This window comes from Dermacentor albipictus, chromosome 2 (genome assembly GCF_038994185.2).
Source record: "Dermacentor albipictus isolate Rhodes 1998 colony chromosome 2, USDA_Dalb.pri_finalv2, whole genome shotgun sequence".
Classification (NCBI taxonomy): domain Eukaryota; kingdom Metazoa; phylum Arthropoda; class Arachnida; order Ixodida; family Ixodidae; genus Dermacentor; species Dermacentor albipictus.
This window is the reverse complement of record NC_091822.1, coordinates 30,201,404-30,224,919: the sequence shown is the minus strand read 5'-3', so window position 1 is coordinate 30,224,919 and position 23,516 is coordinate 30,201,404. Positions and strand designations below refer to the sequence as shown.

Genomic DNA, 23,516 nt, shown 5'->3' with positions numbered 1-23,516 from the left:
AACGGACGAACGGACAGACAGACAGACAGACAGACAGACTGACGGACGGACAGACGAACGGACAGACAGACAGACAGACAGACAGACAGACAGACAGACAGACAGACAGACAGACAGACAGACAGACAGACAGACAGACAGACAGACAGACAGACAGGCGAACGGACTGACACACACTGTTGCGTACTCCAGGGTAGCGCACCGTACTGCTGCCGAGAAGTAGCGGCGCCTGCCTATCGAAGCTCGACCGACATTACTTATTGGGTAGCGTGGCGTTCTCGGCGGGCTGCAGGCATCCGGTAGACCATGGCGACCGAGCAAGGGCGAGACGATTCGCTAGTGCGAAACTTGCATGGTTTATTCAAAGGTAGATGAAAGAAAATAAGAAAACCATGAAGTATTTAAAAGTACATTTCGGAGCCCCTTAAATAGGCTCTCTACAAGTGTGGGCGGGATCTTGCTTCCATCGATGTCACGTGGCAGGCACGGAGAGAGGGCCCCTCCTCCTGCATTACCGAGCAAGGAAAGGAGAAGTCACGCCTCATTTCGACGAAGCCTGATAGAAGGCCGGGTGGTAGAAGGTTCTTTGTGCGCAAGGTGCGTGACGTTAACCATCGCAGGAGAAGTCAACCCTCATTTCAACGAATCCTGGTAGAAGGCCCTTTGTGCGCAAGGTGCGTGACGTTAACCCTCGCTGGAGAAGTCAACCCTCATTTCGACGAATCCTGGTAGAAGGCCCTTTGTGCGCAATGTGCCTGACGTTCACCCCCGCAGGAGAAGTCAACCCTCATTTCGACGAATCCTGGTAGAAGGTCGGGTGATATCCCTGTCGCCACGTGGTGTCAGACGCCAACCCTAACAGCATCTCCGGCGGGGGAGGAAGATCCCGACGTGTAGGGGCCAGCAGCCGCTGTACGAGGGATCGGCGTTTCGGTATCAGAATTCCCCGTAGAGGTCACGAACCCTTAGTTCGTAGTAGGTAGATTCCTGGGAGTGGTCATCCGTCCTCGTGGCGCTCTGGTGACTTTTCTCCCTGGTCCGGTCCGGTGAAAGTGGTCTTGTAAGAAGGTCTCGCAACTTTTCGTCTCCTGCGTGGGCAAGCAATCACCCCAGAACAGTGCCGGACCCACAACCACAAAGCAGCGAGCACAAGGCCACGCTCCCCCGAGACACACCCGGCTTTAAAAAAAAAAGAAAACCCGCTACACCTTTCCCATTCCCTACGCGCATCCTCCCCCTTCAACACTAAAAACAGCCATTTCTTGAAAGCGTTAAGACGTGGTTATTAAAATCAGCTAACAATCGGCTTCACGTCGGAAAAACATATGAATTCGGAAAACGTATGAACGAACGAAAGAAATGCCACGGAAACCCGGATGAGCATGAGGCTTTCGATACTCTAGGGGCAACGACTTAAACCGTCGGCATTGCCGTTAAGCTTACCCTTCTTGTAGCGAATATCGAAGGTGTACTGTTGAAGAGCCAAGCTCCAGCGCAAAAGGCGACCGTTTTTCGTAGACATGGACTGCAGCCAAGTGAGGGGACAGTGATCACTCTCTATGGTGAATCTTGAGCCAGCGATATAGCAAGCTAGCTTCTGTACCACCCAAACTACGCAGGCGCATTCCTTTTCCGATGCACTGTATGCTTCCTCACGAACTGAAAGCTTTCTACTGGCGTACAGTACAGGATGTTCGTTCTCGTCATCTCTCTTTTGACAGAGCACCACCCCCATACCCCTGTCACTGGCATCACACTGAAGAATGAATGGCTTAGAGTAGTCGGGCGCGTTCAACACTGGCTGACTCGTTAGTGCGTTCTTCAGCCTACTAAAGGCCTTTTCTTTTGCGTCATCCCACTTTACCGTTTGTGGTTCTGTTTTTCTGAGAGCATCCGTTAAAGGACTCGCAATCTCGGAATACCGCGGAATATATCTTTGGTAATAACCCGCCAAGCCAAGGAATGATCTGATGTCCCGCTTCATGCGTGGTTGCGGGAAGTTGTCTATTGCGGTCAGTTTAACCTCGGAAGGCCGACGATGGCTTTGCCCTATTTACATGACCTAGATAAGCTACCTCCGCGCGCCCTAATTGGCATTTGGGAGCCTTAACAGTTAAGTTGGCCTCTCGTAGAGGACACAACACGGTTCGCAGGTGTTGCATATGGTCCGCCCATGATGAAGAAAAGATAACTATATCATCGAGATAGGGAAGTGCAAAGTCTTCCATTCCTCGTAGCACCTAGTCCATAAGGCTAGGGAAGCAATATGGCGCATTTTTCAATCCAAAACTCAGGACTTTCGGACGAAAGGTTCCCATCGGGGAAATAAACGCTGCACGCCTGCTTGCCCTCTCGCTCAACGGAACCTGCCAATACCCTCTGACTAAATTGAGCGTAGAAATGAAATTAGCACGGCTCACTTTCTCAAGCCTTTCCTCGATATGTGGTACTGGATAAGTCTGGTCCTTCGTGATTAAATTGAGCCTGCGGTAGTCGATACATGGGCGCGGCTCCTTTCCTGGGACCTCAACTAAGATAACAGGTGAGGTATAATCACTCTCCCCTGGCTCGATTACAGCTAGCTCTAGCATCTTGTTTATTTCAGTGGTAATGACTTCACGTTGACGAGGCGAAACGCGATAAGCTTTCGAACGAACAGGGCCCGACGAGGTTAACTCGATATCGTGAACGATCGCAGTTGTCCTGCCCGGTGTGTCTGAAAATACGTCTTTAAATTCAAACACAAGTTCCCTCAGTTCGGCCCTTTGATTGGGATTCAACTCCGCCTGTTCTACTAACTTATCAATGGTCACGTCAATGTCTTGTCTCCGTCACTGCTGTTAACTCTGGAAAGTCGACAGGCATTTCCTCAGGTTGGTTAAGATACATGTTCACAATGGCTTCCCCCTGCCTGTAGGGTTTAAGTAGATTGCTATGGTACACTTGTGGTGTCCTTCATTTTCCTGGTATCGTGATTACGTAGGTTGTTTCAGATAATTTCTGAATTATGTCAACCGGTCCTTCCCATTGAACCTGTAGTTTGTTTTTCAACGAAGGTTTCAGGATCATTACCTTATCCCCAACTTCAAAGCGTCGCGTGCGAGCCGTCCTGTCATAGTAATGCTCAGCATTGTTTCGTGCTTTACGCATTTCCTGCTCAACAATAATTGTGGCAGGGCTTACGTTTAACAACTTTCTCCTACATTCTGCCTCTCGCGACATTTCAGGCTCCGCTGCTTTCCTGGTTTTTTCATTAGCTGGCGAACTTTCCGCCTCATCCCCTATAGGATCCTGTTCAGTACTGGTTGACGAATCAGCTGTCAAACCTGTTTTCTCCACCACTGGACATTCGTACACTGCCTTGGAACGAGTTAGGGCTTGCACTGTTCCCTCACTAAACCCGATTCCCTTGCGTCGTAGCAAATCCTCTGATTGGTTAGAAAACAAATATGGATACTGCGGCGGGAGATGTGACGAGACGGCGGCTTCAGTGTCCAATACTCCGAAAGCGTCTTCAATACGAATTTTTGCCACCGGGAGAGAAACACTGGAGGCCTCTACGGCTTGCCTTATCGAAGCACATTCTCCCGTGAACTGGCCTTCCTTTACGAACGACGGATGCACCACGTCGATTCTGGCTGCCGAGTCGCGAAGCACTCTACACGGTTTGCCGTTTACCACGAGGTCTCGAATGTAGGGTTCTAGCAAGTTCAGATTTTCTGCGTTACTAATTAGTGACATGAACACTAGTTTGGGATTTCTGCACCCCACGGAGATATGCCCCGTTTGCCGGCAGTTGTAGCAAACTACTGGTTTCCTTGCCTCGAAAGCCTTTTTTTTTTGCATTTCTGCCCTACGTTCGGGCTACTCCTCCTTTCCTTCGCTGTCCTCGTCACTACTTTTCACTGAATCTGATCTTTCCTTTGTTTTATATCGACTCGACTTTGACCATCGTTTTGGCTTGTCGTGTCTGCATTTATTCATCTCCTCCTTAGGAGCTTCGCTGCCTTCGTCCGCACGGCGAGTTACGTACTCCTCAGCGAGATCACCAGCTCTCGTAACAGTGTCTACGCCTGGCCTATCCTGAACCCAATACTTGATGTTTATTGGCAGCCGGTGGTAGAACTGTTCTAAAGCAACGCACTGCATTGTCTTTTCGGCGTCGCCGAGTGCACCCTCTTTTCTGAGCCATTCCTTCAGGTTTACCTCCAAGGTGTATGCAAAATCTGAGTATGACTCACCTGTGGTCTTCTCGACCTCCCTGAATTTTCGCCTGAATGCTTCTGCTGATAATCTATACTTTTTAAGCAGCTTCGCTTTGACTTCATCGAAGTCCTCTGCTTCTTCTTTCCCCATACGGGCGATGATATCAGCTACCTCACGTGGCAGTAACATAAGCAAGCGTTGCGGCCACGTGTTTCTCGCGAATTTCGCCTTCTCACACGTGCGCTCAAACTGTACCAGAAAAAGACCTATGTCCCCTCCTACTGCGTAGGGTGCCATCAAGTCTGTCATTCTGCGCTCGCTTTCACGTGCCTCTGTGCTAGGTCTTTCGCTATTTTGTGCTTTCAGAAGCTCAATCTTTAGGCGCTTCATTTCGAGTGCGTCGCGTGCAACACGGTCGCACTCTTCTTTGGCCTCACGTGCGGTGCGCTCGCGCTCTTCTGTTTCCTCTAGGCGCTTACGCTTTTCCTCTTTCTCTTTAATGCTCTCGAGGCATTCCGTCAGTTCCTCGTCGTCTACCCCGGTCGCTTCGATCGCCTCAATGATCTCCGGCTTTCTCTTTGATTCGGCAATTTTGAGGCCCAACCCTTTGGCCAAGCTCAACAATTCCGGCTTCTTTAGTGCCTTCAAGTTCATGGCTGCCCTTAGTGCTGCTAAACCTTCACTCTATACAACCATGACGTACTCAAACTTCCGTCAACGATTTAAAGAAAAATCACTGCTATGTACTTTCCAAAAAATACGTAAAGCCAAGTGATATCTCAGTGAAGAAAAGCCGTGCACTCACCATATGCAGTCATGATCGAGACACCTTCCTTCCAAACGTTGTTGCCAGGACGAAGAGGCTACGATCTTGTAGTTGTCGTCCAAGTTGGGGTCTCCAGGATTCCGTATCCCAATCGCTGCCAGCCAGTTTGTTGCGTACTCCAGGGTAGCGTACCGTACTGCTGCCGAGAAGTAGCGGCGCCTGCCTATCGAAGCTTAACCGACATAACTTATTGGGTAGCGTGGCGTTGTCGGCGGGCTGCAGGCATCCGGTAGACCATGGCGACCGAGCAAGGGCGAGACGATTCGCTAGTGCGAAACTTGCATGGTTTATTCAAAGGTAGATGAAAGAAAATAAGAAAACCATGAAGTATTTAAAAGTACATTTCGGAGCCCCTTAAATAGGCTCTCTACAAGTGTGGGCGGGATCTTGCTTCCATCGATGTCACGTGGCAGGCACGGAGAGAGGGCCCCTCCTCCTGCATTACCGAGCAAGGAAAGGAGAAGTCACGCCTCATTTCGACGAAGCCTGATAGAAGGCCGGGTGGTAGAAGGTTCTTTGTGCGCAAGGTGCGTGACGTTAACCATCGCAGGAGAAGTCAACCCTCATTTCAACGAATCCTGGTAGAAGGCCCTTTGTGCGCAAGGTGCGTGACGTTAACCCTCGCTGGAGAAGTCAACCCTCATTTCGACGAATCCTGGTAGAAGGCCCTTTGTGCGCAATGTGCGTGACGTTAACCATCGCAGGAGAATTCAACCCTCATTTCGACGAATCCTGGTAGAAGGCCCTTTGTGCGCAAGGTGCCTGACATTAATCCTCGCAGGAGAAGTCAACTCTCATTTCGACGAATCCTGGTAGAAGGTCGGGCGAAATTCCTGTCGCCACGTGGTGTCAGACGCCAACCCTAACAACACGTAGACAGACAGAGAGACAGACGGACGTACGAACGGACAAACGGACAGACAGACGGAAGGACGGACGAACGTAGAGAGGGATGGACAGACAGACAGACAGACAGACAGACAGACAGACAGACAGACAGACAGACAGACAGACAGACAGACAGACAGACAGACAGACAGACAGACAGACAGACAGACAGACAAACGGACTGACACAAACATAGACAGAGAGACAGACGGATGTACGAACGGACAGACAGACAGAGAGACAGCCTGACGGACGAACGAACGGACTGACAGACAGACAGACATACATACATACATACATACATACATACATACATACATACATACAGACAGACAGACAGACAGACAGACAGACAGACAGACAGACAGACAGACAGACAGACAGACAGACAGACAGACAAACAGACAGACGGACTGACAGACACATAGACAGACAGAGAGACAAACGGACGTATGAATGGACGAACGGACAGAGAGACAGAAAGACAGACAGACTGACGGACGGACAAACGGACAGACAGACAGACAGACGGAAGGACGGACGAACGTAGAGACAGACAGACAGACAGACATACAGACAGACGGACGGACGGACAGAATGACATACAGACAGACAGACAGACAGACAGACAGACAGACAGACAGACAGACAGACAGACAGACAGACAGACAGACAGGCAAACGGACTGACACACACATAGACAGACAGACAGACGGACGTACGAACGGACTAACGGACAGACAGACAGAGAAATAGACTGACGGACGAACGAACGGACAGACAGACAGACAGACAGACGCAAGGACGGACGAACGGACGAACGTGGAGACAGACAGACAGACAGACGGAAGGACGGACGAACGTACAGACAGACAGACAGACAGACGGATGGACGGATGGACAGAAGGACAGACAGACAGAGAGACAAATGGACGGACGAACGGACAGACAGGCAGACAGACAGACCGACAGATGGAAGGACGAACGGACGAACTTAGAGACAGACAGACAGACGGAAGGACAGACAGACAGAGAGACAGACGAGCGGATGGACGAACGGACAGACAGGCAGACAGACAGATACACGGAGAGACAGATGGACAGACAGACAGACGGACGTAGGAACGGACGAACGGACAAACAGACAGACAGACAGACTGGCGGACGGACGAACGGATAGACAGACTGACAGATGGAAGGACGGACGAACGTAGAGACAGACGGACGGACAGAGAGACAGACAGACAGACAGACGGACAGACGGACAGACAGACAGACAGACAGACAGACAGACGGAAGGACAGACAGATGCACGGACGGACGGACGAACGGACGGACAGACAGACAGACAGACAGACAGACAGACAGACAGACAGACAGACAGACAGACAGACAGACAGACAGACAGACAGACAGACAGACAGACAGACAGACAGACAGACAGACAGACAGACAGACAGACAGACAGACGAACGGACTGACCCACACCTAGACAGACAGAGAGACAGACGGACATACGAACGGACGAACGGACAGACAGAGAGAGAGAGTGACAGACGGAAGGACGGACGAACGTAGAGACAGAGGGACGGACAGACAGACATACAGGTGGACAGACAGACAGACGAACCAACGAAGGGACGGACTTTGAGACAGACAGACAGAAAGACAGACGGACGGAAGGTCGAAAGGACAGACAGGCAGACAGACAGATAGACGGACGGACCAACGAACAGACAGACAGACAGATGGATGGACGGGGCTCTGCTGTGCTACGATGGTGACGAATGACCCCTTGCTATAAAAAATATCAAGACCTGAATTTGTTTTATTCTCTGGGGCATCATTTACGTCGTCGCCCTTCTTCACCTCTTGTCCACCTTTCATTGTCCTTTCATTGCTTTTTGAATAAGAAGCTCCCCGAGTAAGGATCAGAAACTTCAATATAGATATCCTCAAGCGCCAGTCGTTGTTTTTCACAGCGTAAATTGTTATTTGCCATAATCAAGACGGGGCGCTCCTAGAGACATATATTCTCAAACAAGTTTCTCACTGAAATCTTGTTTACTTACTTCGACAGAAGTGAAGTCCTCGAAATTGGTTTTACTTTCTGCGTCCCGTCTTTCCGTCCTTCCGTTCCGTTACGCTGACGAGGACTATTAAGTTCACTGACGACGCATACTAATTGCTGTCGTGATTTGGTCACCTTGTGGTCCCCAGCTTAACCATCGCCATGGGTTGAAGAAAAAGACTTATCCACAAGCGTTGCCACAAGTATTCGAATCGATGTTGATGTTGTTCGCGTGGATCTGAACGCTCAAGTAAGAATCCAACGCGATTGGTGCAACCACTGTGCTCATTACATGGGTGCATGGAGCTTTGTCAGCTTCGATAAAGGGCCCTAGTATCAGCACTTCATTTTTTCACATGAGACGCGTTTTCTTGCGGATGTAGAAAATATGCCGGCTTGTAATGCAATGCAAGGTTGTTTAAGATACTTCAGTTGAAAATTTCAGAGCGTGCGAGCAATTGTTTAGGGTACTTAGCTAAGGTCTGAAGCACACTTCACCGCGAAAGGTGTATTGGCAGAAATTTTGGCATTTAGGTTTCAAGGCAGTACGGCTCCACAGAATGCCGCCCACACTGACATCCAAGAATGTATAGCTCAGCAGGCGTGGTTGCAGGGATTCGTGAAGGCTCATCGAAGTTTGCTATTCATTAATTGATGGGCGTTGAAGGCGACTTGCATTTTCGAGTCCCGAACAACCGTACGGCGACGGTCGCAGAGTTGCACAACGCGGCAGAACATGCGGGCCGTTCGCAAGTACGGAGGAAGATGGCGGTCGCGGCCAGTGGTGCGAGATAGCTATGCATCTCTTTGTACATCCCGTGATTCTACAAGGCTTTGCACTCCACTCTTAGAGTGGTGGCGAATTTTTGCCCGGAACCGTAAACGAATCGAGCCCCTATTTCTTCCTCCATTTCGGTGAAAACTGAACGCCAACCGGAACGAATCGAAGGAACTGTTCGGAACCGGTTCCTTGAATGTAGATTTTGAGCACAGCAGTCTGGCAAAGAGATAAGTTTATTTGCTCGAAGCATTGTTGAGGAAAACGGGAGACGCTGCCGAGAGATAATGCGGCAGCATTGTTCGTCCACGCTCTGCGCGTCCTGATAAAACCATCATAAGTCGTCATGAACGGGTTGATTTTTATGAAGTTATCGTCCTCTTGTGGCCACTGCCTGTTACAAGCAGTCGGTGCGCATATGAAAAAGGCTACGCGGCTCGAATAAACACGCTGGTGACTGGGGTGGATTAGTGCGATGAGTCGGTGTGCTAATGTGAATTAGTGGGATTGGTGTGTTGATTAATTTGAGAGGAATTAGCCGGCCGGTTAAGGTGGATTAGTGGGTCGGACAAATCTGGATACTTTTGGGGTCCTTGGCATTTGCAAATCTTGCGGCGCTATCCCTCTCGCGCAATCAGAAAATCTAGTTGCGCAAAAAAAGCGGAAAGTTTTCAGACAACCGGTATGTTATTAAAATACTTACATCTATATAAAGACTGACATCTCGCACTGAAGTTAATAAGTGATTGCCGAATGGATATTTTCTATTCAAGCAAGAGTTTTCGAAGCAAGTATTTATAGGAAGCAACTAAACTGAAAGAAAAAAAATGAGGGACGATAAACTGGTTCTATGCGAAGGAAATCCGATGACATTCTTCAATACCTTCTCTTCGTTTGTGCAACCGTTCTGCAGCCTTAGAGTACTAGCGACCACTACCACTGCTTGTACCCGCCGTGGTTGCTCAGTGGCTATGGTGTTAGGCTGCTGAGCACGAGGCCGCGGGATCGAATCCCGACCACGGCGGCCGCATTTCGATGGGGGCGAAATGCGAAATCACCCGTGTGCTTAGATTTACGTGCACGTTAAAAAACCCCAGGTGGTCGAAATTTCCGGAGTCATCCACTACGGCGTGCCTCATAATCATAAAGTGGTTTTGACACGCAAAACCCCATAATTTTTTTACCACTGCTTGTGATTTCACTAAGCTACTATCTTTACTGGAACCCAATCGCTGTCACCTGTCGCTGAAGTGTCATTAGCAAGTTGCTATCGTCGGTGTTCCTCTATAGTAAGAGAGTCATTATAGCCGTTCCTTCCTTCTAACTGGTCTGTTAGCAGATGGAAGGTGAGGAGAATGAAATCCCTCCAAACGCGACTTTCCACGCTTGACAGGTGGAGGCTGACGCCGACGCCGGGCACTGTCCGACTTCTCGCACTGCTGCTCTCGCGTTAAAGCTAAAACGCCCTTGAAACTATCGGCACATGAAAAGCGTAGCAGACCAACCCGATCTTTTTTCAATGCGAAAGCATTACTCGTCTCCTTGAGTGAACCTGTGTGTGTGTTTGTGACGACATTTGATGGTAACAAAATAGATGGCGGACTGCCCGTATGCCATCTTTTTGTTCATTGCTGCCCAGAGAATTTAGCTGCCCGCCAAAGAGGCTTGCCAGTAGGCTGCCTGCCTGTCAGCCTGAGCCCCATCGAGGATGCATGATTTGGGGAACGGCCCGTCACCTGCCGCCTAGAAGGGCGCGTCGGCGGCGCCGGGGCGCTGCCCACTGGCTACTTGCGTGCCTGTCAGAAAATTGCGGCGAGAGTGAATTATAAGGAGACGAGGTCTCTGGTTGCCGAGGATAGCGGAGCACAAGGCGGCAACGCGGCGGCTACGTGGACCCATTGTTGTAGTTTTCCTCAGGGAAACAACTGCGGGGCATGAAACTGCGGATTTATGAGCCAAGAATAGCATAAAATTTTGTTTTATACTGAACTAAAATAAATTAATAAAAATTAACTTATGGCCATAAAGAGTAACGCTGTCACATTCACACACTTAGGCAGCCTTAAGTGTCCCTGCAAACGTTTTATTTCGCTTCTGTTAGTTTTGTAATCGTCGTACTCCCATGGAAAACGGTTAGCCAAGTCAGAACATTTACAAAAAGAAACCTACATTATGGATTGGTTTTTATACTAATGTGGCAGGAAAACAAAAACGTAGCACTACAAGAGTAAACCAAAAAAACACCACTTTTTTTTTCTCCGAACCCGTTTGAACCCGCTTGAACCGGTTCAAACCAGAACGGAATGGTGCTAGGGAACCGAACTCAGAAACGAACCCGAAAGGCTTGAACCGGAACCCGAACCAAACCCCCCAAAAATCCGGTTCGACACCCTATTCGTGATATCAATTGTGTACAAGTTTTGTCCTCAAAGTTGATTAATACCGAGGCGGGGTCTTCAAAATAATCCCTGGGGCCTGAAAAGCAAGAAGGCCCTACTTTAAACACTGTACTTTCTCATGCTCGACGGCTTGTGCATTTATTTGCACAAAACGTTAAAAAAATCTAAGAAAATGCTACCATTACGTTGGCCATAACGTTGGCCTTCTGATAAGCAGGTACACGTGCTTGGACATTGTCGTACTCAATTACGGCAGCAGAGAATGTATCTTCTTATGAGAAGTTCGCGGAAACTTTTACACTAACCACCGAAGCCACCTCACAATAATTACGCACTAAACAGACGAAATGATGATCAATCTTTATTTACTAGCATGGCTCATTGGCCTAAAAGGCAGAAGGGATATGGGGTTTGGGAAATGGCATGAGCCAGCCGTCGAGAGGTGCCCCGCTCTACACCATGCTTAGGATGCGCCGCAAGGACGTAAAACGTGCCGGACGTTGCCGGCTTCAGTCGACAGACAGATCCCCTACTCGTAGCTAGCTACTTGGCCTCGGTGCTTCGGCCAGAGGGCCTCGAACTTCGGGCAGCCCCACAACAGGTGTCGGACCGTTAGTGCAGTCGTCGAGTTGCACGCAGGGCAACGCGTATGTACAGGATGCGAGTGAGCCCCATATCGTATTCTGAGAATTTTCTTCTTTCTTCATGCGCAAGCCAGTGCGTCGGCAGTGCTGCGCCATTAGGGGCCTTGCGCAAAAACAACTGACAAGCTCCAGGCAGGTCCATTTGCAGTGTGCTGGACAACGAAAGCGGCGTGCGCCGCTTCGTTGTCCAGTACACCGCAGTGGCCGAAGACCCACGCGCATCAATACCGTGAGCTGTGCACAGGCGTCTTTTGGTTTCCGCAATTATTCTGCCAGTGAGATCGTTGAGAGGCACACGCAATACGCGCTCCACCTCCTGACTGTCGGTGTAGACATTGATCTGTGCATTGACGTCCGGGAGTTTTTCAAGGGCTCATTTCAGGGCGTCGCCGATCGCTAGTAGTTCAGCCGCCGAGACGTCCGGAGGTCTGTGGTCGCCAAAGTCTTATTCCTGGGGCAGTGTGGATAGCAAATCAATACGGCGAAGCCTAACTGTGGCACGTGTGACGTCGGTATAGGGATTTGGAAGGCAGCGCCCACGCAAAAGCGAGCAGCTTCGACACCGAGCAAGGCTCTTATGTGTTGGTTCGCTTAATTGCCTGCACTCAGGGTGAGGACGGGGATCCGTGCGTCTGAGTAGAGGTTGCGAGTCGACCATTTGCCATGGCGGCGTCAGCGGTGCAGGTTATAGCTGTGGGTCCGATGTCTCCCCAAGAGCGGGCAGGAGCGCACGATCCTGGCATGTTGACTGACGACGAAGCTCGTTTGAGCACGGTGACCCTCTACTATGTGCTCTAGCAGCGCGAGTTGCACATAGCAGCGCAGGTAATCCAGCCGCGTGTGATGCGGTAGCCTCGTTATAACGTAGAGAACCTCGTTCTAAAAGGCGTTCAGGTTCTGGACGTGCTGCTTCGTCAGCGAGTAGGCAAGAACTCCACAGGTTGCGCGAGGTACTAGCGTCGCGAGTACAAGTTGAAGAGCGCGGTTTTGAGCAGTAAACCTATAGTTGCAATTCAGCGCCTGTGTATGTCCTCATCATTAATGTTTGTGTGAATGTATCTTTTGTTCTTTAGTAGGCGGCTCCACTAAAATCCTTGGTAAAGAAGCAGGCAAGCAAAAGATAAGGTGGCGGTCTTCACAGTGGGAGAATGATGCTTCCCAGAAAATGACTTGAGCTCGGAAGGTATCGCTGAGCTCTAACTACGTGTAGCCACATCAGTGGAAAGCCAAAAATAAGAGCAATATGCACCCTCAAAAGCCCTTGCGTTCGGTTCCCAATAAGACATCTTTCGCTTCATGATTTGACAGTTAGGACCACTTCAATTATTAGTTTCATACTGGCCTAAATTCATTATTTACACATTTAGAGCAAGGTAGTGAAATAATGGAATATTGCGTAGTGATGCACACGCCGCGTCTCGTCGATCTGGTAAAATTTTTAAAACTATTAGTACGGAACATACTGGCCAGAAACACCACATTAGAATTTTTCTGAATATGTCCGAAAGCTTTGTAGTAACATTCTTGTAATTATGCACTAAGTGAGACTATCGTGATTATTTATTGCAACATCTATTAAACGATGCCCTTTACGACTCTCTACAAGATAACGCGTATGTTTCAGTCAAGCAGTGACTTAAAATGCTGATCCCATAATTAAGGCTCTGCTCATCAAGCTTGAGTAAATAAGAGTGTATAAAGGCGGTAAACCTTACTGCTTTTTTCTTAATCTGTGTAATACTTAGCTGCGTTGCTAGTTAGAGCTTTCAGTTTCTTTCACTCACGTGGAGTCTCAACTTTTTTCCATTTGCAGAGGCATCGCACTGGATCCGTAGTCCAACTCTTCTCATGGGAAAAAGTGACCAGCATCATGGAGCGCATTGGTAGTTTAGCCATCCTGGCGGCTGTGCTTCTGTTCGTAGTCGCTGTGTTGTTCGTGTTGCTCCTTCTCGGGGGTAGACGGATGAGAGGCGGCGAGAAGCCCAGAGTGTGCGCCTCGCGGGATTGCATCCATCACGTCCGCACTCTAGGAATCGACGTCGGACGCAGCCCGTCACCCTGCGAAAGCTTTGGACGCTTTGTATGTTCCGGCTGGAAGACCGGTGACCCTGACTTCGCCAATACTGTCTCCAGGCAGGCAACGTTGGAGTGGATCTTGCGAGTTGAGAAGATGAGCCTTGGCGATTTCGACCGTGACGCCGTAGTCAACAGGCCGCTCACCATGATGCGCGAGTGTATGCGGCATGCGGCCGAAGAAAATGACGCAGTAGCCAGCCTTATAGCCATGGTGGAAAGCACCAGTCTCGCCTGGCCCACTCAAGACGAGGAGCCTGAAACGCCCGTCGCCGACTACGCGCGCGCCCTGCGACTGCTGCTCGAACTGTCCGTGTTGTGGGCCCTGCCGTTGTGGTTTCACGTCCGCATGCTTCCGGCTACGGCGCATATTCAGAGAGACCGCGCCGTTATCTTGAGCCCATCCCGACTGGTGTCCACATGGCAGGTCTTCCATAAGACGTTACTGCGCTACGACGACGCCTATCCGATCTACCTGAGCTACTTCAATACAAGAATATTTAAATACCGGCCTCCGTCGCAGTCGTTCGTGATATTTCTAAAAACCAGAAGCGCTAGCGTGCAGACGCAAGTGCTCAGTAATCTGAGCTCCGTTTCCCAAGCTCTGCACAGGACATCCAGGCTTCTAGAAATCCGAGCCCTACCGGCCATAGTTAGGAAACTGGATGCCGAGGACTGGGTGCAAGCATTCCAGTCCCTTTACAGCCCCACCCACAAGGTCACGGCGAACGATCTGCTCCTGGCTACGAACGGAGGACTTCTAAATGCGGTCGGCGCAATCTTCGCGCGGAACACGGCGCAGGACATAATTTTTCACACGATCTGGTGGTTCGTGCAGTCCGTCGGTGCCGTGGCGAGCAGTGACCTGTTTTCCGCGGTCAACAAGCGTTCGGACAGCATGTACTTGCGACAAATCATCTGCTTCGACCACGCTCACGCGACCTACAACGTGCTGCTCGCTTCGGTGCACAAGGCGCTGTTCTCGACTCACGAAAGGCTTTCCATCGCCAGGCACCTGGAGAGCGTCCGCACCGTTGCCATCGAAAAATTACGTTCCTACTCCAAGCTCAGCGAAACAAGCAAGATAGCGCTCTCCAGTGTGCTCGAAGAAATGTCCACCGTCATCTGGCCAGAGGAGGACTTTGGACGACCAGGTGGTTTCGCAGAGTACTACGGACAGCCTTACCGAGGGCGGGACGGCTTTCTGGGCGAGTGGTTGTGGAGTCGTTTGCAGTTGCAGAACAACAGTGCAGCAGTGGCCGCTGGCAGCCGCGACTACGTAGCCGCTTCCAAAATCTACCAGGCAGGCTCGGACCAGATGATATCGTACAACCCGATACTGAACACCATGTCGGTCTCGTTGACGGCCGTCAGTGCTCCGTTCTACTATCGCGAGGCCACGAGCGCAATGATATACGGAGGCATGGGCTTTCTCTACGCGCAAGCAATTTTCGAAGCACTCGATGATTTGGAGCATCTTTTACACGGAGGCGTCGCGATGCAGCCGTCGGATGCGATGACAACAGCGTGGGCCTTTTGGAACGCCTCGTGGTGCCAACACATCGACAACAGGCTCGCGTTTCCGGAAGTACCCGCTCTCGACGTCGCCTACACGGCTTACAACCGGTTCAGAGACGAGGCGGCAGACCTGCCGCTCAAGGGACTGCCGTGCTATACGCCGAAACAAGTGTTTTTCGCCACCATGTGCCACTGTAGCTGCTACGTTGGTTCTTCCAAAACGGCGCAGTCTAGGGTGTGTGATGTGGCGGTGAAACATTTTGAGCCTTTTTCTGAGACGTTTTCTTGTTCCTTTGGTTCAAGCATGAACACGTACCCCAAGTGCGTGTATGCCTGAATTAGATTTGTATACAATGAATTCCACCCCTTTATGGCGCATTAACATAAAGGCGCTTTGTATGTAGCTACAAAAAGAACTTTGCACATAGAGCTTCTGTACATAAATAGTATTTAATGAAGCTTTATCTTTTGTTTTTACTTGGTATTTGAGGTCAGAGTTGTCTTCGATTAGGTTAACTATTATTCTTCTCGTGCCTCATGATTATTATTGCGATGTTGTCGACACTGAAGTTCCATGCAAATACCTACAGAAATTAAATCGCTTTGTCAGGACTGTTTGTGATGAGGAATACTGTGAATGCTTGTGCGTTTATGCGTAATTAAACAAGTGCAATTATCAATAGCTGAACACTCTTGCAAAACACGTCATCGAAATGTTCGTCGGGGATGTTCGTTGGTGCATATTTTCCTTGCAATCTCGTGCTGCCAAACGCTCTGGTTGGTGCGTTGCTATAATTTTGTAAACTGTTTCAAATGTTTCTTTAATTCAATCTGATTAAATGTACTGATTTCTCCCTAAAGTGGAAGTTGTTATGGCTATAGATTGACCCACATATATGTTGTGGGCAAACAGAGTTATTGTATGCATGAACACTGTACTAGTATCCAATGAATAATAGCTGTAGCTGATTCCTCGCCTCAGCTTATATGTGTGTGATCGTTGGATTTACGCTCAGAGGCGGCGAATAATACGTTCGTACGCATTCAGCGAATACATCTTAAACTGCGGGGTTATGCGAGGAATACTTTTACCTCGCGGTGCTCTAGCACTTGCAACGAACGAGTGCGTATTTCACTCTTTAATTCACATTATGTCTTTTAGTTTGTCGGAACCTTTAGAGATGAAAGGATACGTGTATGTTGACGTGTTCTGTGAAATTCTGAAACAATGCAGTGCGCGCATTCTTTTACTGTGGTTTTAGGAAAACGGAGTTGATTGCAGCCTAGCCGACAGGAAGCCAGCAGAGTCAAAGTTAAAAATAAAATGCTTTAGTACGAGACATTATGCAGGTTCAACGCACATATTGGAATCTATGGGAAGTGCGTCGTGAAACGCTACAAGTTTGACCACACCGTTCTTGACACCCTGGCGTACACAAAACTGGCACGCGCATGGGTTCTGATCACGCGCCCGTGCAACAGGACGTGAGTTAATCATGTGTTATGTGTTTTCTTAATATCTTCGCATTCATTTTGAATGTACCGGGACACTTCCTGGCCGATCGTCCATTGTCGGCGTGTGCCATAGCATGACAATCATCTTCATTATCAGCGTGCGGCTATGATCTCGAAGAGCTATAGTTTGTGCTGGCACGAGAGAAGTGTGCGTGCGGTCTCGGCCTAATGGTTAGAGCGTCAGTATGCTGCGCTGGAGGTTGGGCGAGAACCAGACCAACGACCGACCAACCGACCGAGGCGAAACCATGGAATAGCAGGCAAAGAAAGCTTCACTTCAAAGCTTTCTATACACGAAAATTGCTGCTAACAGCAATAGGGCTTCGCAGCTGATACATCCGTGCAAACTACGAATGGCTCGAAAATAAAGCGTCTCGTTGATAGGTTTCTTTTATGGCAAGCTGGCACGGTGCACGCGCATTTTCGGAGTTTCACGGACAAAGGCACAAGGCGACAAGGCAACGCGTAAAATGTACATTACCGTGAACGTGTGCGCTTGGTTGGTTGTTTGTGTTCAGACGCGAACAGCTCTGACGACGAGGAAGCGAAGGCTCATGCAATAAACGGTACGTTGTGCTAATTGACAACTGATTGAAGATAAACTTGAATACTCCAATTCTTTGTCAAGAGCATAAAAAGCGTGGAAAAAAAGAACAAAAAAAGAAGGTGCAAGGGGGTGGTCACACTGGAATCTCTTCACACGAATCAGCCGAGTCGCTCGCATCGTCATCGCTAAGTTGTCCGGCTTTAAATGTTCTTCTTGATTTCTCTTTTGTAAAAATAGCTACATTTAAACGCCTTTTATGACCGAATTACAATGAATCATCTATACTTTCAGCACGTGATTTTCGACATCTACAGTTTCGGTGGAACACGAGCAAATGATTTTCACGCCAAGATGACGTTATCGAGCGTTCGCGGTAGAGTTCCCCGCATAACTTTTTACCTTCATAGATCTGCTATTTCCGTAACTGACCTCTGCTCGTTTTGTAATGAACCAGAAACTAGTGACCATTTCTTTCTTGTCGCCGCTTCTCCTCCCTCCGCAGCATGTTCCTTATATTTCCAACTGTTAATCAGGGTTTAGCACTGAAAACACCAAACATTTTGTCTTTTGGTGCCTGTCATTAGGCACAACCCATGCGTTGATCATTACTCCTATGCACAAGTTCATTGAAGCGTCCGCAAGAATACGCTGCTAGGGTTCCGACCGTGAGATGCATTTTTTTTCTTAAGTTGATGTATAGGTCCTGTAAAAGTCACTGTTCTCATTCAGTTGCCAAATGCTTCGTTTTGAATGTTTGCCTTTACCCCTTTCGGTATGTCGTTTGGTGTACGTATCATCCATCGAGTGTGGCCTACCCCATCGCGGGTACAAGCTATGTTTGGAGGCAGCAACAATAAAAATCGTTAACGGTGTATGGTCGCGGAAAGTGTTATAGTGTTACGGTGTTGCAAGAAGGAATGCCATTTGCTTGTCGGATAACATAACATATAGGGAGCCGACACATTCTGCTTCGATATTGCTTTTGCGTGGGCTTCAATTATTTGCCTTGTCATTTGGTTGCTGCTCTACAGCGAAGCTGCTAGCCTCAGCTTCTAGTTGGTTGGGATTTATGGCGGCGGCGTCCTAATGAAAAAGAAAAAAAATGCCTTCACCGATAGAAGCGAAAAGCGCTTACTTTCTTTGGTATAACGCATACGACATACAGCACTGCATTCGTTTCATTAAAAAACAAGCAGAAAACCAGCATCCAAACCACATCATTTGTAATAGGGCGCTTCTGCTAACAGTGCAAACAACGTAGCGCTCCCCTCATACGTTTCCCGGTAACGATTACCGTTGCGCAAGCTGCCACGGCGACGGTAGCTTGTCACGTCGGGAGTGACGTCACCAGCCATTCATACATAAACGAACCAGCCTAGGAACTGATTTCACTGTTGTAGCACCGCTATGGATGGGCAACACATAGTTAGAACTCCCGAGGAGCAGCGTGAATACGAGTAGCTGCAAAGGGGAAAAGAAACAGCAATACTAGCAGCTCGTCGTACTGCCGTGGAATTTCATCGCAGCCCCCACGCAGCAGTTGTAGCGGTACTTTCCAAAAAATTAGCTGGACATGCACTTTCGCAGGGCCGGGATGGCGAGTAACTTTTTTTTTTCGCTGCTACTTTGCAATAGTCCAATGCAGGCCGCCAACCACACTGCCTACGATGTACGCCCAGTTCGTCACTGGTTGTTATTGCCACGTGTTCGCGAAGCGTCTCATTCAAACTTCAGCCTGTTTGACCTGCACATGCTTTTCCGCCACCTTAACAAAATAATATAAGCCACATGAGTGACACAAGGGAAAGGCTGAAACGTTTTTTCGTAGTGCATTTGCTATCGGAATCATCAAAAAAGACAAAAAAAATAAGACGGGTCACCTAACATGCTACTTTTACTGCGGCAGTAGTTAAAAGCTCGAAGCTCGGTTTGCTGTGTCGGCCCGACCGTATGCTGATGTCGCCAGGCTGCCTCCGGATCCTGAGCGTCATCATCGTCATCGGAAGAAGAAAATCAAACCTAGAGCAAAATGAGATGAATGAACGTGGAATAAGGCGGACCACCGCGCTTGCCACAGAAATGGAAGTCACGAAGATGGGTTTTGACTAGGGGTGTGCGAATATTCGAAATTTCGAATACGAATCGAATATTTTCCTTATTCGAAGCGTATTCGATTCGTGCAATGCATATTCGTAAATTCCCGAATATTCGAAGAGGGCCGAATGACGGTAGAAGCGGCGAATATTCTGACAGACGGAATAATTGAACAAGTAACGAATTATATGCTTGCTTCGCATTCTCCTCAGATCATGTTTATTCACTGAGAACTTCGCATGACCGGCTCATTATTTGTACGCTCTGTTTCAGTCTATCTGCATGACGCCCGCGAGACACGATCAGTTTCAGTTTCTTTTTACCAAGCTTTATTCTATGGCTCTTTCATAACCATATATGATGTCCTGTGGGGCTCTTTAACTATATGCGATAAAATGTGTATCCCAAAAGTGTTACCTGGACAATCTTTAACTTCAAAATTATAAAGAAAAAAATTATGTCCAAGGAGAACGTAGCATCGCCGTCGACTACTCCCGCCTTGTGTTCCCGCTTTTCTCATGTAATCGCCGGCTCTTTGCTACCAGCTGCGCTGCTTCTCCATGACACAAACGCAAAACACGCTAACTTCACCATTGCGCTATTTGCAACTATCTCAGTACTGATACAGCCCTCGATCAGCCGTGTTCTCCAAGAATGACATCAACTGGAGATGACGAGCCAGCGAGCAAGCAAGAAAAGAAAGCCGGAAGAAGTCTCCTTTGGTGGTACTACACAAACCTCTCGCCGTCGACAGCTCGGTGCAAGTCGTGCGAACATGCTCTTAAAATGTCAACGGGAATGACCACTATTATTCAAAATCACATGCAAAAGCATCCTTGTTGATGGAAGAGTACAAAAAAGAGGCCGCCGCAAACGCTCCGATGAAGAATCAACTGACACTGGATGACATACTTCAGCAGAGACAGCAGTCATTGTCTCAGATGAAAAAAAAAACCACTTCACCAGAATGTGGCAGCCATTCATTTCTTCACCATTTCTGCCACGTCGGTTCAAAGCACTGATCGAAGCAGGTGTGCAGTCGTGCTACAGTCAGCCATTTCGAACAAAATTGTCGCGTGTGCTCGTCCCACGCATGTACAACGACACAAGAGCAAAGGTACGACACGAGCTGCGAGAAGCACTTGAACATGGAACAAGCACTCTCGCTATTACGAGCGATAATTGGACTCCGCGTGCCGACGAGGGTTCTGTAAGCCTCACGCGTCATTTTCCTGCAGTGAAGTTCGACATGAAAAAGTTCACTTTGAACACGCGACATATGCCGGAGAGTCACACGGCTGTGAACATAGCTGCGTCATTGGAGCAGCTATGCGCCGACTGGGAGATACCAATCGACTGCGGGAAGTACATGGTGACGAACAGCGGCCGCAATATCTCAGCGGCTGCAGTATCCGAGCGGCTGCAATATCCGAGCGGCTGAAATATCCGAGCGGCTGCCAGGAGACTGCCTTGGCTCCAGCGAGCCTGTTTTGCGCACACTCTGCACCTAGTGATCAGCCATGAAATGTCGTGTACTCCGGCAATCAACATACTCTGCAAGAAGGCAAAAGCGAGCGTAGGGCACTACAAGCATAGCCCTAGGGCACAGAAAAGACTGAACGATCTGCAGACACGGCTTAACAAATACTTGCTCTATGTTGTGCAGGATGTTCACACAAGATGGAACAGTCAGTACCTCAAGGCTCAAGGCTCCTTGAACTCTAAGAGTCCATCAGACTTGAGCTCACCGTTTCGGACACGAGCTTAGATACCTTTAACTCTGCAAAGTGAAGAGATGCAGTGGAATTTTTGGAGGCATTGAAGACCTTACTTCACACAACTGTGATCTTAAGTGCTGGAAAGTATCCCTCATTGTCCTGTCGAATTCCAATTATTTTTGGAATGCTGCATTGCCTCGAAGATGGCAAAGGCAACTCAGCGTTTCCTAACAATCTCGCAAAATGTGACAAGAATCGTTTTGCTGAGTGCGAATTTGACAAAGTGGCCAACTTGGCCATCTTTCTTGATCCGCTTTTTAAGGACACAGTTCATCAGGCGTCAGGTTAGATGATCTGGCTGAAAGACATTGTAACAAGGGAGCTCCACGCAGCTGGCGTAGAACTCAGTGAGGGCACTGCCATACAAGCGTCGAGTTCGTGCCCGCTGGTGGTATCCACTGTATGGAAAGCTTTTGACTGTCTAGTGATGGATAAGAAGAACGCACATTTGGTACCTGCCTCTGAGAGGGAATTTACAGACTACACGAAAAGCATCTTCTCGAAAGGGGCAAGGATCCTTGTGAGTGGCGGCAGTCCATTGGCCGCTTCACGTACCCGCTTTTAAGTACACTCGCCCAGAAGTACGTACATCGCCATCGCTGCCACCTCAGTTCCAAGTGAAAGTCTTTTCTACCGTTTGAAATGTCACAGTGCGTAGTACAGAGCGTTTACTTTCTGAACATGTTGAGCAGTTAATTTTCCTTCGTGATAATCGCTAAAAGTGCATTACTTGATTGAGAGCATTACGAGTCATTACCTGAGTGCATTATCTGTAATGAGTGTCTTTTTAACCTGCAGCTGCCTTGTAAAATGCAATATTAATGCAATATTGTTTTTAACAAGGGTTATAAAGCTATTGTTACCACATTTTGCAATAAGACTGCGAGTCGGCCTAGTTGGAACAAATTCATCTTGAAACTTATTAGAAAGCGCTCGTCCTTGTGTTTCTTCTCTTCTTCGTCCCTGTTTGTTGCGCACAATAAGTTTCTACATTTTGCAACTTTTTAATACTACGTACATATTCGATATTCGATTCGATATTCGGAGACAGTTTTTCGCCTTATTCGTATTCGATTCGTATTCGAAAATTTCAATATTCGCACACCCCTAGTTTCGACAGATGCTGATTTAGAATGCTCTGCGATCGAACTTGCCATAGACACACTGAAGAAGGTTGTTAAAAGCTGACAAAGTTAGAGTGTTATCGCAGTTCCTAGATGTGAGAAAATTTTAATTCTGTGCATTGTGCTTTTTATTCGTAGCATCAGTAGTGTGCATAAATACCCAGCTGAGTGTTAGTTTCGCAACTTGCAGCTTAAGGTACCTTAATACTGGTGTTCCTAGATGAAGCTTAAAGCAGTTTTTATTTGCTGCAGTTACGCATAGTCAGTTTCGGAACCGTTTCACGTCTTCGCCACCTTGTCGTGCACCTCATGACAGGATGGTGATCAGTGAAAAAAAAAAACATGGCGCTGACTAACAACAATTTCTTTTATGCGTCGACGTCAATATATATTGGAAATACAATCAGCAGAAGGGACACAAACGAAGAGGTACATACGATATCACCACTAACAAGATGATGTCATATGCAGAATAGGTACATGATTTCATTGCGATGTAGCGGTCACTGCAAGATTTGAAACTACGCACCAATGCTTTCAGAGTGCGGTGTTTTATTAACATAACGTTAACAACCAACGCGAAAAGGTAACTTTGCAAACATTCGTCATCCATAAAAAATGGTCAAAACGGTGCCAGTGTGCCTTCGCTGTTGCTACAGCCCGATGAAATCATGCGCCTATTGAGCACGGGAATTTGCTCTGTTAACAGCGCTATCATACGCACAGTCGCGGAAAAAAGTAACCGACCCCTGCAAGTGCACGTCGAAAAGCCTGGCAGTGCCAGGTTTTTCGTGTTAGCTCGTGTGACGTCAATTTCGGCGCAGTAACCACGTACGAATGCCATTTCAACCATCAATATACGAACGCACATGAGCACTGCAACGGATTTGACATCACACGAGCTTGAGGGGAGTGGTGTCAGGGGGCGCTGTGATGCTCTTCCGCACGGACTCGCAGGGGTAGGTTACTTTTGCTCACGACTGTGCCGGCTCGTTAGTGTCCCTACCACTGCTTATGCTTTGAGTACATATTGACGCGATAATAAATAATAATTG

General features: G+C 48.5%; 1 protein-coding gene across 1 annotated transcript in view; it reads left to right on the top strand.

The window, feature by feature from the left end:
- Nucleotides 1-16,020, top strand: part of LOC135897747 (membrane metallo-endopeptidase-like 1) — a 38,541-nt gene extending 22,521 nt beyond the window's left edge. The window contains exon 3 of the mRNA XM_065426462.2: nt 13,626-16,020. Within this exon, the coding sequence (XP_065282534.2) occupies nt 13,626-15,740 (2,115 nt within the window). The 3' untranslated portion in view covers nt 15,741-16,020. The remainder of the gene's footprint in view (nt 1-13,625) is intronic.
- Nucleotides 16,021-23,516: the final 7,496 nt, after the last annotated feature.